Source organism: Mandrillus leucophaeus, unplaced genomic scaffold (assembly GCF_000951045.1).
Source record: "Mandrillus leucophaeus isolate KB7577 unplaced genomic scaffold, Mleu.le_1.0 Scaffold432, whole genome shotgun sequence".
Classification (NCBI taxonomy): domain Eukaryota; kingdom Metazoa; phylum Chordata; class Mammalia; order Primates; family Cercopithecidae; genus Mandrillus; species Mandrillus leucophaeus.
In genome coordinates this window covers 308,484-324,769 of record NW_012104610.1, presented here as the reverse complement: position 1 = coordinate 324,769, position 16,286 = coordinate 308,484, and the positions used below count along the sequence as shown (strand labels likewise).

Sequence of the window (16,286 nt, the reverse complement as noted above, 5' to 3'; positions counted from 1 at the left end):
TTTCAAGTGGGTGAAAGCCTTGCCCAGCTCACACATCAAGGGGTGCAGAACTGGGCCCCTCCTACCCCAACCCATGAGGAATGATGACCATACCCGCATGGAGTACCTACTGGAGGGATGCGCTGCAGGCCGGGGCTGGGAAGCACGACCCAGCCAGGAGCCCGGCCAGGCAGTCTTCCAGGAGGACATTCCTGTGTCCCAAAGGGCACCTGTGTCATGTCCCAAAGGTGGACGGGACCAGGGGCCACACCTGGAATCCTGGCCGTCAGTGCCCCTCTCCTGGATGACTGCCTGGTCGGGCTCCTGGCTTGGTTGTGCTTCTCTGAGGGGCAGAGCTGCTCCTGACCTGTGGCCTCTTGAGTGCAGCTGCTGTGTCCATAGGCCCAGACAGCACCGGAAACAGCTGGGGTTGGTAGCTCCTAAGTCCCTTAGCCAAGCCCAGCCTTCTGTACCGTAAGGCAGGGCAATACCTCCCCTCAGGCTCCTGATCTATGTCTACCACTTTCTGCAGAGGCTCCTGAGCCTGGCTCTGATCCTTCAATGCTTGACCTGGGTCTGCTGAGCCCCGATGGCCAGCAGTGTGACCCTGACCTTGCTCTTTGAATTAGCCAGCCACCAGCCCTCCCCAAGCCTCTCCACAACCCCGCCCTGGTGTCCACTGGAACAGCTGCACTATCACCCGTGAATGCAGAGGGGGCCTGGTCCATCTCTCCCCACTGCCAAGATAACTGACTGCCCCTCTGCTACCACCTAGTCTGTAGGGTTCCCAGATTTCTTGAAAGGGAGGCAGCTGGGTGTGTGCTGGGGGTGGTAGGTGCAGGGAGCACCTGGCACCTGGAGACCAGCTGTGCCTCTGACCCACCAGCCAGCACTGAGAAACTCTCCAGACCTCAGCCATCTGCACCAACCTGGATGAAGCATGGCACATGCCTCAGCCTCAACTCGGGGGTGACCCAGCCTAACTCGAGGCTTTTTAGGCTCTCGGAACCTAGAATTTCAGAAATTCAGAAGCTGGGACTCATAGGCACATAAAACCCTAAAACCCTCGAATCTTACCAGCGTAGAATCTCAGACTCAGAATCTTAAAATTCTAGCTGCTCAGTGTGGAGAATAGAAGGGAATGGAGAGGAGTGAAACAGCCCCCTCCCCCTGGTTCCCTCCCTTTCTCACCTGCCCAATTTGGTTGGTTTCTGTCCTGTGCTATTCACACCTGGGGGCTGGTAAGGGTCCCCAGAGCTGGGGGGTCCCCAGAGCTCCTCCTTACTGCCCCTCCCTGAAGCTCCAGGGAAGTTGAATCCAGTGAAGATAAATGCCCAGCCAAAGGTCTCACTGAGCTAGAGGCCTGAGGCAGACCCTGGGTTCCTGACTCTGTGCCTGACTATAGGGAGACCCCTGCCCTATGCATTATGGGTTGCGGAGGAGAGAGGGGGATGCCCAGGGTAGGGCAGTGCTCAGTGGGCCAGTAGGAAAGCTGGCAGGGGAGATCTTGGCACCTGGAAAGCCAAAATGCAGTGGCAGCTCAGCCTTGCTCCTGGTCTTCTGTCCCGGGGGTTAAGCCACCCCCAGCACTGGCCTGGCCAGAAGGAGGCAGGGCCAGCCCAAGCTCTCCCAGGACCACTGACAGCCAAGATTCCAGGTGTGGCCCCTGGTTCCGCTCTGAGAATGGGGACAGAGGAGTGGCCCTCCTGATCTTCTCCCACCCTCCTGCCTTTAACTTTGCCCTCACAACAATGAAGATAAGGACAGGAGGGAGATTTTAACACACTCCCTCAGGGAGGACTCTCTGATGCCTGAATCTTCCTCTAGGCCCCTCTGACGCTGAGCCCCACACACTGGACCACAGGTGGTCCCTGTCTCTGGGCTCTGGAACTATGTTTCCAGGGTTGTTCAGTTACTGACACCTGCTGTAGCAAAGCCCCAGCACCCCAACAAGATCAGGTTCCTGGTTTGGTCAGGGAGAAAAGACTTGGACCTTGTAACAAGGCAGTGTGGGCAGGGTCTGAAGGAAGCTGAATGCTTCAGGAAGCCCCAACCAGGCCTCAGGCAGAGTGGTAGAGTGCGGGCCTCAGAGAGCCATGCCGGGGTTCCAGTGCCTGCTCTTGCTTTCCTTGGCTGGGAGACTGCAAGCAAGTCACCATCTTTTACTGGCCTTAGTCTCATCAGCAAAATGGGGTCTGGGAGAACCACTGTATGAACAAGAGCCAAGGTGGATAGGACAACAGCAGAAACTAGACCTCCACAAGACACTCATCCCAGGGCCAGGGCCACGGGGGCTCAGGATTTGACAGCAATTAGTCCAGTCTGCAAGCAGGATACCCCTGTACCCTTGAGGGCATCCCAGATCCACAGTTGGTCACCAACAATGTCACCTGACCAGTTTGTCCTCTAGTCTCTGCCTGTCACTGACTAGGCATTCCCAGGGTAGGACTGGGTTTAGATCTCCTCTGTCTGCAGTGCCTCCCAGTGCTTGCGGTTTTCACTGTGAAGCAATGGAAATGGAGATTCCCAGCTATCTATGTAATGGATGATCTTGGACAAATCACTTAACTTCTTGGGACCTCAGTTTTCTCATGCGTAAAATGGGAATGGTGCCTACCTCACAAGACTATTTTGAGGATTAAATGAATTCAGTATATAAAGTGCTTACCACACTGCCTGGCACATAGTAAGCTTCCAAGAAACAATAGCTACTGCTACTATTATTACTATTACTAAATAATGATATGTTGGCCGGGCCCAGTGGCTCACGTCTGTAATCCCAGTACTTTGGGAGGCCAAGGTGGGCGGATCACGAGGTCAGGAGTTCAAGACTATCCTGGCCAACATGGTGAAACCCTGTCTCTACTAAAAATACAAAACTTAGCTGGGTATGGTGGCACCTGCCTGTAATCCCAGCTACTCGGGAGGCTGAGACAGGAGAATCGCTTGAACCTGAGAGGCGGAGGTTGCAGTGAGCCGAGATCACACCACTGCACTTGAGCCTGGGCTACAGAGCAAGACTCTGTCTCAAAAAAAAAAAAAAAAAAAAAAAAGATTTGTTATTGAACTGGTCACTTAACTCCACGTCCCCTCCCAGCCACTCTCTGACTGTCCCAATGGTCTAGGACAGATGACCTAATTATGGGACAGGCTCTTCCCCTCTTTACTATGGCCTAAGGATGAGAAAGAGAGACATTCCACAGGAAGGCCATGGGGAAGACAATCCATGCATTGCCCCCCACCATCTCTCACATCTGGGGTCATCTGCCTCCAGCTGGGACTGTCCTCCTCAGATCACTGGTTGGAATGTACATATGGTTTGGGGGCCTGGCCAGGGGTGGGGGAAGGTGGAAAAAATGTTATCTCTGATCAGAGCTGGGGACACTGGCTTTGATTCAGCGGCAGCCCCGAGTTTTGTGGGGCATGTACATTGGACGGGCATGTCTCTCCACCCACCAAATCCTTATGCTGTTCAGACCCCTGGAGTGGCCACCCTTAGCACAGAACTCCTTTCTAAAACATAACACCTCTCTGCACAGGGCTGTGGAGGGTGCTGACTCTAACCTGCCCAAGACCAGAGAAGGGAATAAGAAGAGCTGCCCAAGGGACTGGACTCTGCTCCAGAGAGAGGGGCTGGGTCAGCTTAGCTGGGGTCACACTCTGTTCAAGGCTGCCTCGGTCACCACCCAGGGAAAGCACCTCACTCAGCCCTGGGAGGTGCTCAAAGAGTTAAGATCAAAGTGAAGTCAGACAAAGGAGGCAATGAACACCTGGGTCCTGACCCTGTCTCTCTACCACCCTCCCAATTTAATCTTGCCCAAGTTACTTAACCTCTCTGTGCCTCAGTTTCCTTATCTGTAGAATGTTACCTAATTTCTTGGGTTATTGGCAGGATGAAATTGGTTAACATGCATAAAAGTGTTTACAACAGTGCTGTAGGCATGTTTGCTGACCTCATTCTCGCTGATGTTATTACTCAGCTTTCTCTAAGGCTGTTTCTTCCACTATGATATTGGAGGGTGATGCTCTTCTTACACTCTTATGCAATTATGTAAATCGTTAGATGACAAATGTGCAGTGTCCAGCTCATAGCAGGTACTCAACAAAGAATATTCCCTCTCCCAGCCAGGTGCGGTGGCTCACGCCTATAATCCCAGCACTTTGGGAGGCCGAAGCAGGCGGATCACGAGGTCAGGAGATGGAGACCATCCTGGCTAACAAGGTGAAACCCCGTCTCTATGAAAAATACAAAAATTAGCCAGGTGTGGTGGCGGGCGCCTGTAGTCCCAGCTACTCAGGAGGCTGAGGCAGGAGAATGGCGTGAACCCGGGAGGCGGAGCTTGCAGTGAGCAGAGATTGGGCCACTGCACTCCAGCCTAGGCAACAGAGCGAGACTCGATCTCAAAAAAAAAAAAAAAAAAAAAATGTTCCCTCTCCCTCCCTCCCCTTTCTCCCAGAGAGGCCAGACTAGGAGACAGAACCTGTCCTGACCCCCACCAGGGGTCTCTGTGTGATCCTACCCTGATGTCTAGCTCTTGGCCTCAGTCTCCCCATCTGTGAAAGAAGCTTCTGGGACAAGTGGTCTCTAAGTGTCCATGGCCATATCTGCTCCAGCCTATCCCACCCTTGTTCCCTCCTTCCTTCCCCATTTCCTACTGCATCCCCTCCTGATGTGACAGAACCTTTGGGAGCCTGAAGCGGGGTAGAGCGGACAGCTGGTGAACAAGAATCACCAGCCTTCAAGGAGCCCAGGGCCCGGTCCAGGCCCCCAAGGGTTAAGACCCAGAGTGAGGGGTGGGGGGCCAGGGTCAGTGCTGGACAGGCGGGCCTGGAGCCCAGGGCCTGCCTCCCCTCCCCCCACCCTGGGAACAGAGGCCACTTGTTTGGGCAGTGGCGGGTGGCTTTGAGCTCAGCCAAGGGAGAGTTGGGTGGGAAGGAGAGAGGGCTCCGGAAAATGGAAGGGACTCCCCACCTCCAGCCGATGCCCTAGGCCTGGTCCACCACTAGCTCCCGGTACTCTCAGATACCCCCACCCAACCCCTCTAAACTGACCCCTTCCCCTGGGTTCTCTCTTTCTTTCATTCATAACACTCAATGCTGGAGGTAGGACTTAGCAGATAGGCCTGACTATTGTCCCAGCACCGTCTCTCTTTGGGGCATGAGGCCAGGGCTGATCACCCCATCCTGCAGATGGGGAAATGGAGGCTCTGAGGAATTTGGGGACTTGTAGAGTCACATAGTGATTGGTGGCTGCACAAGGACTCGGGGCCCCAGGTCCCAGTGAGCCCCATGGCTGTGCAGGCCCCAACCCCACAGAGCTCCAAGGAGACCCTTCCTAAGCTGTGCCATTACACAGGACTGAAGGCTGGACAGGAAGAAGGGGCAACAGCACCCCATCTCTGAAATCTGAAGTCCCAAAGGACCTGGGGAATTGAATGGGGACGAAGCTTCTAGAAGGTTGGGAGGAGGATTAACAATCTGCACAAAAAGCTGAGGCTGGATGTGTGAAGCATGGCTGGAGCCCAGGTGGTGGGGGCATAAAGCTGGGGTTGAGTGGGAGGCCTGAAAGCAAAACAAAACCTGGAGGCAATCGGGGCCCTGGTGGCCTCTGCCCCCTCCACCTCATCAGTCACCGGTACTCTGCCTGGGACACCCCTTCCTAAACTATTCCAATATGCCAGTAGCCAGTGGGGAGGCAGGGTCCCCAGGCCCGGTTCCCACAATCCCCAGCCAGGCATGGGACACAGGATGAGTTCTCTCTGCCCCTCTGCCAGCCACACCCATCTTTCTGCCATTCCTCAGACACACTAGCCAAATTCCTGACTTTGCACAAGCTACACCCCTGCCTTTGGAGGGTCCTTATCCTTGTAAATTGCCACTTAACTGCCAAGCCCATTCCAGTCATCTCCTCCCCTGGGGCCTGCACCTGTCCACACCTGTCTTCACAGCTCTGCTGGGCTCCTTTTACCCTGTGATGATCTTGCTGGGTGGTCTCTCCCAGCCTGGCCACTGGGTAGTCTACACGAATAGCTTTCACAAGTGCCTCAGTCTGGGACCCTGGGACCCACCAGAGAGTCAAATCCTTCTGAGTACCCCCAGGTGTCTGGCCCTGAAGCACCCCCCTCCCACCTATCTGGGATCAGGGAAGGCTCCCCAGGACATGGGATGTGGGGGAAGGGAATGTATATAGCAGAAACCACAGTGTGTTGGCTCCTGGTCAGATTCCCCCACTCCCCCGCGGCCCTGCACCAAACACCCATCCCCTGTCCCCAGGCTGCACCCCAAGCCTGCTCTCTCCAGGCCCAACCTCCCCAGTCCCAGCGTGACCCCATTCCCTGAACACATACTTCCTTTTACCAGCAACTGGGCCAGGTAGGGGCTCTGGGGAAGCCATGCCCCATTTGCTGGTGGGGAATTGAGATGCAGAGACCGGAAGTAGCCTGCCCAAGGTCACTGGAGCCCCAGGCCCAGGGCGTAGGGTCGTACAGATCTCCAGAAATGTAAGGGTCTCAGCGGCCAACGAGGTGGGAGCCTTCACTTCACAGATGGGAACCCCAAGGCGCCCGAGGACGGCTGACTCCGGAGACCTTCATGCCAAAGGGCTACGGGCTGGAAGCCCCGGGTCCCGCTGGTTCACCCTCCTCCCTACCGTCTCTGGCCCGCCAGAGAGGCCAGACCCCCACCTCAGGAGGCGACCCCCACCACCACGCCCAAAAAGGTAAATAGAAGACGACCCGGGGAATCAGACGCAGCCCGCGGCCTCGGCGTTCCTTTCTGCAGAATGGGGAAACTGCAGGCCAATGTGGCGAGGGGGCTGCAGACGGGGAGGCTTCGGCAGCCGCACTGACCTGTTTTGAGTAAAGACTCCACGCGGGGACCAAGCGTACCGGCGCCACCACCGACTTACACCGCCGCCGCCAAATCGCAGCAAGGGGCCAGGCGCGCCCACCCCTCCGGGCGCTTCCGCCCGCCCCACGTGACTCCCCGGGAGGGGAAGGTGGGGCTGGGGCTGGGGCAGGGCAGGGCAGGGCCGGGCCCCGCCCCCCCTCGGCCCCGCCCCCCGCCTAGTCACCGTCCTAGAGTTGGCTGGCCTGGCCCGCCCGCCGGACCCATCGGTCTATGTCTCTCTCCTGCCCCTCTAGCTGCTTGCGGGTCTTCCGACTGTCTCCTGAGGCTCAGGTTTAACCCCTGCCACCTCTCCCGCTGAGTCCACCTCTCCCTGAGTCTCCCTGTTCTCGCCACCCCTCTTCTGGTGAGTCTGCCCTGACACACACCCCACCCCTAAGGAGGCCACACCCCCAGGAGGACAAGAGGCAGTTGAAGGCCGTCCGTGGTTCCTGACCACCTCCTCCAGGAAATCCTTCCTCCACCATATTCTTCAAGGGTATCTTACTTCCCTCCCTGGGTGCCCACAGACAGGGTTGTGGGGAAGCTACCCACCCAGCCACACCTCCCAAGGATCCCTCAGCGGAAGGCTGCAGCCTGAGGTTCCAGCACCCACACCTAGAGAAGAGAAGATTCCCACCCATCCTCGAAGCACATACACACATGAGGGTACCAGGCTTGGCAGGCATTTCTGGGTCCTGTGTCCAGAACACCTCTGGGGCCAGCCACACCAGAGACCTTCTCTGGGCTTCCATTTCTGCATATGCACAAAGGGTATATTCGGAAGAACAGACCTCACATTGCGGGGGATGAGGGTTTACCCCCGAGAAGAGGAAAGTGTCATTAATCAGAGCACCTACTACATGCCAGTCCCAGTGCTGGGCAATTTATTCCTTTTATCTCAATCCTCACATTCTGCTTGATGGCAAAAATTATCATTCCAGGTTATGGGTTAGGAAATAAGGCTCCAAGAAGTCTGAGGGCTTGCCCAAAGTTACAAAGCCAGTGTTGGGCAAAGTTGGGAAGCAACCCACTTTTGAGTTTTAGAATCTCCTGCCTGCCCCCCACTGGCCATTCACTCTGTCCCTCTGGGAAAGAGTTGACTCTGAGTAGACCTTGTCTTCCGGTGGTAGGGCTAAGGCAAAGGAGCTTTCCGGGAGGGGAGAACAGGGCCAGACCTTGGGGAGAACTTCCGGGCCTCAAGTTCATATGGGGTCAAAAACATTGCAGAGGAGCAGAGCATAGGCCCCTCCTCTGGACCTGGCAGCAGAGGGCACCTGGGGGCCACAGATCACAGGGGAGGCCCAGGCATCCCTCTAGACTTCAGACCAGCGAGGTGCAGCACAGGGTGAGAGGGCTGGCATCTGACCACTGGCAAGGGGATGGGGGGTCTGGGGACCTTACCATTTCTGTTAACACAGTCCTGAGGTCTTCGAAATGACCTAGGGAGGGCGTGAATCACCAAGCCTGGTCCCCGCCAACTGCACTGGAATCTGAGGCCCCTCACCTGCACCCCCAACCTCCCTCCAGGGTATGCTGCCCCAGCCTCAGCTCTGAGGCCCACAGCCCTGTGGCTTGAGACCCACGGACCCTTCCACCTCCCTTCTGGGATGACAGGAGTGTCAGACCCCCAGTCCTTTGGGTTGGACCCAAAGGGCCTTGGGCCGATGGACACAGAGTAGAACCTCACCCTCTGATTCCTGACCCAGGGTCTCTGTCCAGGCCTGCTCCTTCCCTTAGAGCAGAGGTCTCCAACTCCTGGGCCACAGACTGGTACTGGTCCTATCAGGAACCTGTTAGGAACCAGGCTGCACAGCAGGAGGTAAGCAGAGGCTGAGCTAGCATTACCGCCTCCTGTCAGATCTGCAGCGGCATTGGATTCTCATAGGAGCGAGAACCCTATTGTGAACTGCGCATGCGAGGGATCTAGGTTGTGAGCTCCTTATTAGAATCTAATGATAAATGTGATGCACTTGAATCATCCCAAAACCAATCCTCCCCCAATCCTGATCCATGGAAAATTTGTCTTGCACAAAACCGGTCCCTGGTGCCAAAAAGGTTGGGGACTGCTGCCTTAAAGCAGTGAAAATAAAGCAAATATCCTGGTGTGAATGCCAAAATGACCACTCAACAAGGACAGCTGGATAGACATGGGCAGAGAATGGAACAGAGTACGGACAAGAGGGGGGCAGTGATAAACCCCGCCTCCTCCCCACTACACAACGGGAAATGAGGAGATGCTGGAAGGATCAAAGGCCGTTTGATCAGTAAGCTTAACAAAATTAAGGGCAGACGCAGGGGACCGCGGCAGCGGCCATGAGGCAGGTGGGAAGCAGGCACAGTGATGAGCCGGCTGAGGCTGGGGATCGTTTATTGGGGCTGTGTCCAGCCAGGCTGCAGCGCCCGCCTGGGCCCGGCCCAGTGCCACCAGGAGGCGCCAGGTGGGGGAGGGGAGAAAGTGCAGGAGTGGCCGCCGCCCCAGGGCTCGCCCGGTCCTGTCTCCGTCCCTGAAGCGGTACGGCGCTCAGGTGAGCGAGGTGTCGTCGTCGCTGCCCTCGCCGCCCGCGCCGCCCATCCGCTCCTCTCGGCTCTCGGCCACCGCGCTCTCGTCGATGTTCTCCAGTGAGTCCGCATGCTGCACCGACAGCTCCGACAGCGCCAGGCTCGGCAACGGGCTCTGCTCCGGGTGCAGCCACGGCTTGAAGTGAGGCAGGTGCTTCTGCTTCCACTCGGGGTACTTGAGGCACGCCTTGTACATCTTCTTCATGGCCTGTGGGCCCGCCGCCCCGCGGGTCAGCGGGTGGCCGGGGCGCGGGTCCAGGTCTTCTCCACGCTCCCTCCAGCGCCCTCCAGCGGCTCAGCCCCCAGCATTCTGACTAGCTCCCTTTCAAAACTTGTCCCTCAGCCCTACTTATCCTCTCTGAGCCCTAGGCTCCATCCTCCATTCTTTCTTTTTTCTTTTTTTTTGAGATGGAGTCTCACTGGGTGGCCCAGGCTGGAGTGCAGTGGCCCGATCTTGGCTCACTGCAACCTCTGCCTTCCGGGTTCAAGAGATTCTCCTGCCTCAGCCTCCCAAGTAGCTGGGATTACAGGCGCCCACCATCACACCCGGCTAATTTTTTATTTTTAGTTGAGACAGGGTTTCGCCATGTTAGCCAGGCTGGTCTCGAACTCCCAACCTCAGGTGATCCACCCACCAAGGCCTCCTAAAGTCCTGGGATTACAGGCATGGGCTACCATGCCTGGCCCTCAGGCTTCATGCTTGACTCCACCCACCTCATCCCATAGTCCTCTCTCCAGCCGCCAACACCCCCCAAAATCCCAAGGCCACTCACCTTGGGAGCCAGGAACTGAGAAGATTTATTCACCACCCACTTGGGTAAGGAGCCTGTGAGGGCAGGGAAGGGAGGAGAAGCAGCCTCAGGGACCCAGCCCCTCCCCCCCACAAAAGCCCCACCCTCTGCCCAGAGCTTCCAGGGAGGCCACTGTCTTCCCCATGAGGAGCGGGTGTGTGAGGCAAGTCCTACAAGACTTTACCCTCACTCCCTTCCACCTCAGACTGAGGTCCTCAGGCTTAGTTCTGTCCCCTACTTCCCTCTGCCCAGCCTCAAAGACTACGTGGAAGAAAACCACAGGGTCCTAGGTGAGCACAGGCTACACATGGGTGGAAACTCTGACCCACCCCGCTGCACCTGCTGCCTCCCTCAATCACACTGACATCCCTTCTCAACCTAACCTCCCTCCCAGGAATGCCCCTGACGCTCAGCCTCTCCTCTGCCTGTCCTTCCAAGCCCTCCCCTGACCACACAGGCCTCTGGCTGAGCACCCCAGCCTGGCCTGACCTGGAATCCACTGCCCAGCTCTCCACCCTGTTTCATTCCCAAGTGTCCACTCTACCTCTGACACCCAACACAATGAGGTGCCGGGGGAGTGCTAGGCCTGGACCACTGTGTGCTCCCAGGCTTGGAGCATTTCCAGGCAAGGATGTTCAAGGCTTCCCCATCCTCTAGTCATTCACTCACTCACTCACTCCATGTTCACTGTGACACCCACCCTGGGTCAGCCCTGGGGACCCAGAGAGGAACTCACTGGGGGCCCAACAGGAGCCGAATGTTCTACTAGAGGGGAATGGACCACAGAACAGCAAGCCAGTGACTCCCCTGAGTATCAGGGATCAGGAGGTGACACCTGCAGCACCCCTAGAGGGGTGAGGAGGGGAGGCTGTGGGGAAGGGCTGCCTGGGCACAGGAGTGGGGATGGGTGAGGTGTGAGAGACACCAGGAGACCTGGGATGGGGCTTAGGCTTTTCTTGGAGGGCAATGGAGAGCCACAGAGTAAATTCAAGCAGATGACAGTCATGTGCAGATAAGTGTTTTAGAGAAATTCCTCTGGCCGCTGTTACACACAGACAAGGTAGTTGGTATGGAGAGAAATGCCAGACTCAGGAGCTGCTGAGAAGGCAGAATCAGTAAGAATCAGTGACTGGGGCTGGGCGTGGTGGCTCACGCCTGTAATCCCAGCACTTTGGGAGGCCGAGGTGGGTGGATCACAAGGTCAGGTGTTCGAGACCAGGCTGGCCAACATTGTGAAATCCCATCTCTACTAAAAATACAAAAAATTAGCTGGGGGTGGTGACAGGTGCCTGTAATCCCAGCTGGGGAGCCTGGGGCAGGAGAATCATTTGAACCCAGGAGGCAGAGGATGCAGTAAGCTGAGATTGCACCATTGCACTCGAGCCTGGGAAACAAGAGCAAAACTCCACCTCAAAAAAAAAAAAAAAAAAAATCAGTGGCTGGATTTGGCTGAGGAAGAGGGGGTGACCCCAAATGACAGCAGGTTCTGGGCATAGATGACTGAAAAGTGGAGACTTAGGGCAAGGGGCAGGTTAGGAGGAAAGATGGCAAGTCCCCCACTGGACACAACAAGGCTCAGGTGCCTGGAAGACATCCAAAGGGAGATGTCCAGGTGGCCGATGGCCACAGGGATCTGAATCTCAGCTGAGAGAGATGTGGCCACCTTGTGACAGAAGCCACAGGAGTAGCTCAGCCATCCCCAGGGAGAGAATTCTGACTGAGGCCTGGAAAACCCAGGCCCCCAGGACAGGCAGAGGGAACAGCCAGTAAGCAGGGAACAAGGAAAAGCATGGGGATGGTAAAGCCCAGGAAGAGCGCTCCCAGCTTCATCAGTGGGGCAGTGGCACCTCCCTGGCCCACTCTTTTCAAACCACTGTAAAGTCCCAAGCCTTGGTTCAATGAAGGCTTTGGATGGAGATGCCCCAAAATGCAAAACAGCTCCTAACAGATGCCCTTCTGGATCCCTAGTAGATCAGGCCCCACCCCTGTAGTATAGGGAAGGATCCCATGATAAGCTGCCAGGGCCAAGCCCTCACCTTTGGGGTCCACCTGTGCCAGGTAAGTGATGACGCAGCTCTTGGGCCCCGTGCTCTGGATGAGGTAGCCCGTCTGGATGGACACAGCTCGGACCAAGTCTTTCCGAGGTGGGTATTTCTGGGGACAAAGGCACAGGGAGGTGAGACTCGGGGTAGGGGCAAAGAAGATGTTTTTGTGAGTATACACAAACACGCACGCATGCACGTGCATGCGTGCATGTGCACACACACACACACAGTTAATTCACATGCCATGACATCTGTTCCAGATCAGGCCTGATTCTGGGTGCAGAGAAAGGGAAGAATCAGATTAGGTCATCCTAGCCCCTCCTGAAGCTTTCCGTGTTCCCCTCAGAAAAGCCCCCAGTCTGGGGTCAGGGCTCATGAGCACATATGGGCACTCACAGACACACACACTCACCCTTGCCCAGGCCAGCTATACCTGCCTGTCCTTGCCCGGGGAGATCAAGGTGGCTTAGCCTCAGGGAGGACCAGAGGACCCTGCCTCTCACCTCTTGTTCCTCATTTCCCTGTCCCAGAGCCCAACCAATCGAAGTCAGCCCATCCCACCCACTCGCCACAGAGGTGGCCACACTGTCCTCTCCTGATCTGCTCAAGAGATGCAGCAGGGAGACAGGAGCCATTATCCTCACTGTACAGGAAGGAAACTGAGGACCAGTGGGCCCATGCCTGCCCGAAGTCACATGGAAGTCACAGTGGCAGCCTCAGCCTTGCGCTGCCTGACCCTCTCCCCTGCTCCACCGCAGGGAAGGCAGGTTGACTCACGGGATGTTTGACTGAGTAGTTCATAATGATGTAATCAGCGCCCATGGGGAGCCAGGAGCGGAGGGTGATGACATCACGGTTCTTCAGGGGCTTAGGACACCTCCCTGTGGAGGGCAAGGGACAGTTCAGCCAGACCACTGGCCCATCTGCCTACAAGGGAGGGTGTGGCAGAGGCCAGAGATGCAGGGATGCCTAATTAACTGCCAGCTCTCCAGTGCAAAGATGCACCTCCCTCCCAGACCACAGTCCCACAGCTGGAGCCAGAAAAAAGACAGGGCAAGACCTGTCCCTAGTGTCTCCAGCCAGCCCTGCTCCTCACAACCTCACATAGCCCTTACCTTGTTGGCCTGGCTGGTTTGTTTATGTGAACGTGAGTGTACGAGAGAAAAACAGTATGAGTGTGCATGAAAATGTGTGCCCGGGACTATGTGGCATGTGGGTGGGGCTTGTGTACCTGATTGAGTGTATGCGTGTGTGTGTATATATACATGAACATGTGAGTGCATATGTATTTGTAAGTGTATGGGTGTGTGCCTAAGGGTCTAGGAGTGGACAGGGAGGTCAGTTCTATCTCTCAGCACTCAAGTCTCCGAGCAGCTTGGTCATGTGAGTGACCACAGGAGGGAGGAGGGAGGAGGAGGCTTGGTGGGAGGCCTGGATGGAGGCCAGGGGGACTGGGATCAGCGTGCTACGCCTGCTCACAGGAGTAATAGCCCACGTCAGCGTTGACTGTCAAGCGGGCGATGTCAAAAGTCTCAATGACGTTGCTGTCCCATTTCTTGCGGTACTCAATGTCGTGTAGGACGTCGTAGAGTGTCTCGGCTGGCACATCACGGCACTCCATCCGGCACTGCAGACAGATATATGGGTTGTCAGGATCATATAGGGCTCAGAGCCTTGGCTAGGGGACCAGAAGGCAGACAGGCAGAGGGGGAAGAAGAGAAAGAGGACAGCGAAGAACAGGGGCCTCTGAAGCCAGCATGGACTTCCTTCTTGCCACAAGCCCTGTCCAGCTCACCAAAAAGCCACCTGTGCCAGGAGATAGCCTCTGTATCCAGAGACCATCTCCCCTAACTCAGTCCAGTCTCCTCCTCCAGGAAGCCTTCCCAGTCAGACCTTCTGGGCTCCCACACAATGAATCTCTATGTCTGTGCCCTCCCAGACCCCTGTGAGCTCCTCGTGGGCAGAGGCTCATGGTTGCTTCAGCATGGAGCCTGGAATGGCTACATGTTAAATGAAAAAGCATAAATGAAAATCAAATGCCCAATGGATGATTTGTTTCCTCCTTGGTACTCATCACCCGGCCATACCACCTGTCCTCCTATTTGTGGGTTGGTTTGTTTTCCTTCAACAAACATCTTTGGATTTCTTTTTTTATTTTTATTTTTTTTGAGATGGAGTTTCGTTCCTGTCACCCAGGCTTGAGTGCAATGGCGTGATCTCGGCTCACTGCAATCTCTGCCTCCCGGGTTCAAGTGATTCTCCTACCTCAGCCTCCGGAGTAGCTGGGATTACAGGCATGTGCCCAGCTAATTTTTGTATTTTTAGTAGAGACGGGGTTTCACCATGTCGGCCAGAATGGTCTCAATCTCTCGACCTTGTGATCCACCTGCCTTGGCCTCCCAAAGTTCTGGGGTTACAGGTGTCAGCCACCACGCCCAGCCTGGATTTCTCTCCCCTCCCCTCCCCTCCCCTGCCCTGCCCTCCCCTGCCCTGCCCTGCCCTGACCTCTCTCTTTCTTTCTTTCATTGAGATGGAGTTTTGCTCTTGTTGCTCAGGCTGGAGTACAGTGGCGTGATCTCAGCTCACTGCAACCTCTGCCTTCTGGTTTCAAAGGATTCTCCTGCCTCGGGCTCCCGAGTAGCTGGGATTACAGGCACCCGCCACCACTCCTGGCTAATTTTTTGTATTTTTAGTAGAGACGGGGTTTCACCATGTTGGCCAGGCTGGTCTCTAACTCCTGACCTCGTGATCCGCCCGCCTCGGCCTCCCAAAGTGCTGTGATTACAGGCATGAGCCACTGCGCCCAGCCTGGATTTCTTACTATGTATTAGCCTTGCCTTCAAAGAGCTTTCCATCCGGGTAGAAGATGGCCAAGGGCACCTTGTTTTATTTAACCCCCCCACAACAACTCTGCCAGATAAGAAATTCAAGGAGGAACTTGAGGTTCAAAGAGGTTAAGTAACTCGCCCAATGTCACTCAGCTGGTAAGTAACAGAGCTAGGATTTAACCCAGATCACATATCTGGAAAGCAAGTAAAAACAGAACAGGTTTCCCTAGGTTTGCACTCAGTGAGATGAAACTCAATGTCCTTGTTCTGTGATTTTTTTTTTCCTCAAGTGCCCTATCCCCAAGATCAAGTTCCTCTCAGCAAATGGACAAGTTTTCTTGTTTAGTTTAAAAAGATCTCCCAGAAATGGCATTTAGACAGTGCCAAAAGAACCCTCACATAATACTTTCCACTCACAAGAGGAGACAAGCAAACATATGAGGGAGAGGTCACATTGTCTTCCCCCTCATCCCAGAATAGGCCTTAGCCCCACTAATGGTGGTGGGATGCCACAGGAAGGACACACCAATGCCGGCTGGCTAGGCACCAAGAAACCCATCAAGCCTTGAATATAACTTCAGTTTACAGAAAATACAGAGGACAGAGGAACGAGCTAAGTGACACCACATGAGAATGCAGCCAGACAGAGCCAGATAGTGAATCATTCTGTGGGGCTACTGGCCCAAGCTCTTCTACCAGTCAACGTCAACGAAGGGGCTTGGTGGGACTGACTTGCAGGAGATAACAACCACATGTAAAGTGTGTCTCTGGATTGCAAACTGATTTAGACGCAGCATCTATAAAGGGGATTTTTGGGACAACTGGAGAAATGTGAACGTGATCAGAGTATCAGGTGCACTGAAACAAAATGGTAGAAACTGCTGCCTAAATAAAGGTTACAAAATAGGTCAGGCACAGTGGCTCATAACTGTAATCCCAGCACTTTGGGAGGCTGAGACAGGCAGATCATTTGGGGTCAGGAGTTTGAGACCAGCCTGGCCAACATGGTGAAACCCCATCTCTACTAAAAATACAAAAATTAGCTGGGCGTGGTGGCATACAACTGTAATCCCAGCTACTCAGGAGGCTGAGGCAGGAGAATCGCCTGAACCAGGGAGGTGGAGGTGTCAATGAGCCGAGATCATGCTGTTGCACTCCAGCCTGGGTGACAGAGCAAGACTGCATCTCAAAAAAAA

The 16,286-nt window shown here is 55.4% G+C and overlaps 2 protein-coding genes across 2 annotated transcripts in view; both read right to left on the bottom strand.

The window, feature by feature from the left end:
* Positions 1-6,898, bottom strand: part of ARAP1 (ArfGAP with RhoGAP domain, ankyrin repeat and PH domain 1) — an 82,412-nt gene extending 75,514 nt beyond the window's left edge. Inside the window, exon 1 of the mRNA XM_011993652.1 lies at positions 6,828-6,898. The gene's annotated coding sequence lies outside the window, so the exon portion shown is untranslated. The remainder of the gene's footprint in view (positions 1-6,827) is intronic.
* A 2,320-nt stretch (positions 6,899-9,218) lies between these two features.
* Positions 9,219-16,286, bottom strand: part of STARD10 (StAR-related lipid transfer (START) domain containing 10) — a 27,706-nt gene continuing 20,638 nt past the window's right edge. Inside the window, exons 3-7 of the mRNA XM_011993651.1 lie at positions 13,742-13,889; positions 13,040-13,143; positions 12,254-12,371; positions 10,200-10,252; positions 9,219-9,634 (exon numbers count right to left, since the gene is read on the bottom strand). Of these exons, the coding sequence (XP_011849041.1) occupies positions 9,389-9,634; positions 10,200-10,252; positions 12,254-12,371; positions 13,040-13,143; positions 13,742-13,889 (669 nt within the window). The 3' untranslated portion in view covers positions 9,219-9,388. The remainder of the gene's footprint in view (positions 9,635-10,199; positions 10,253-12,253; positions 12,372-13,039; positions 13,144-13,741; positions 13,890-16,286) is intronic.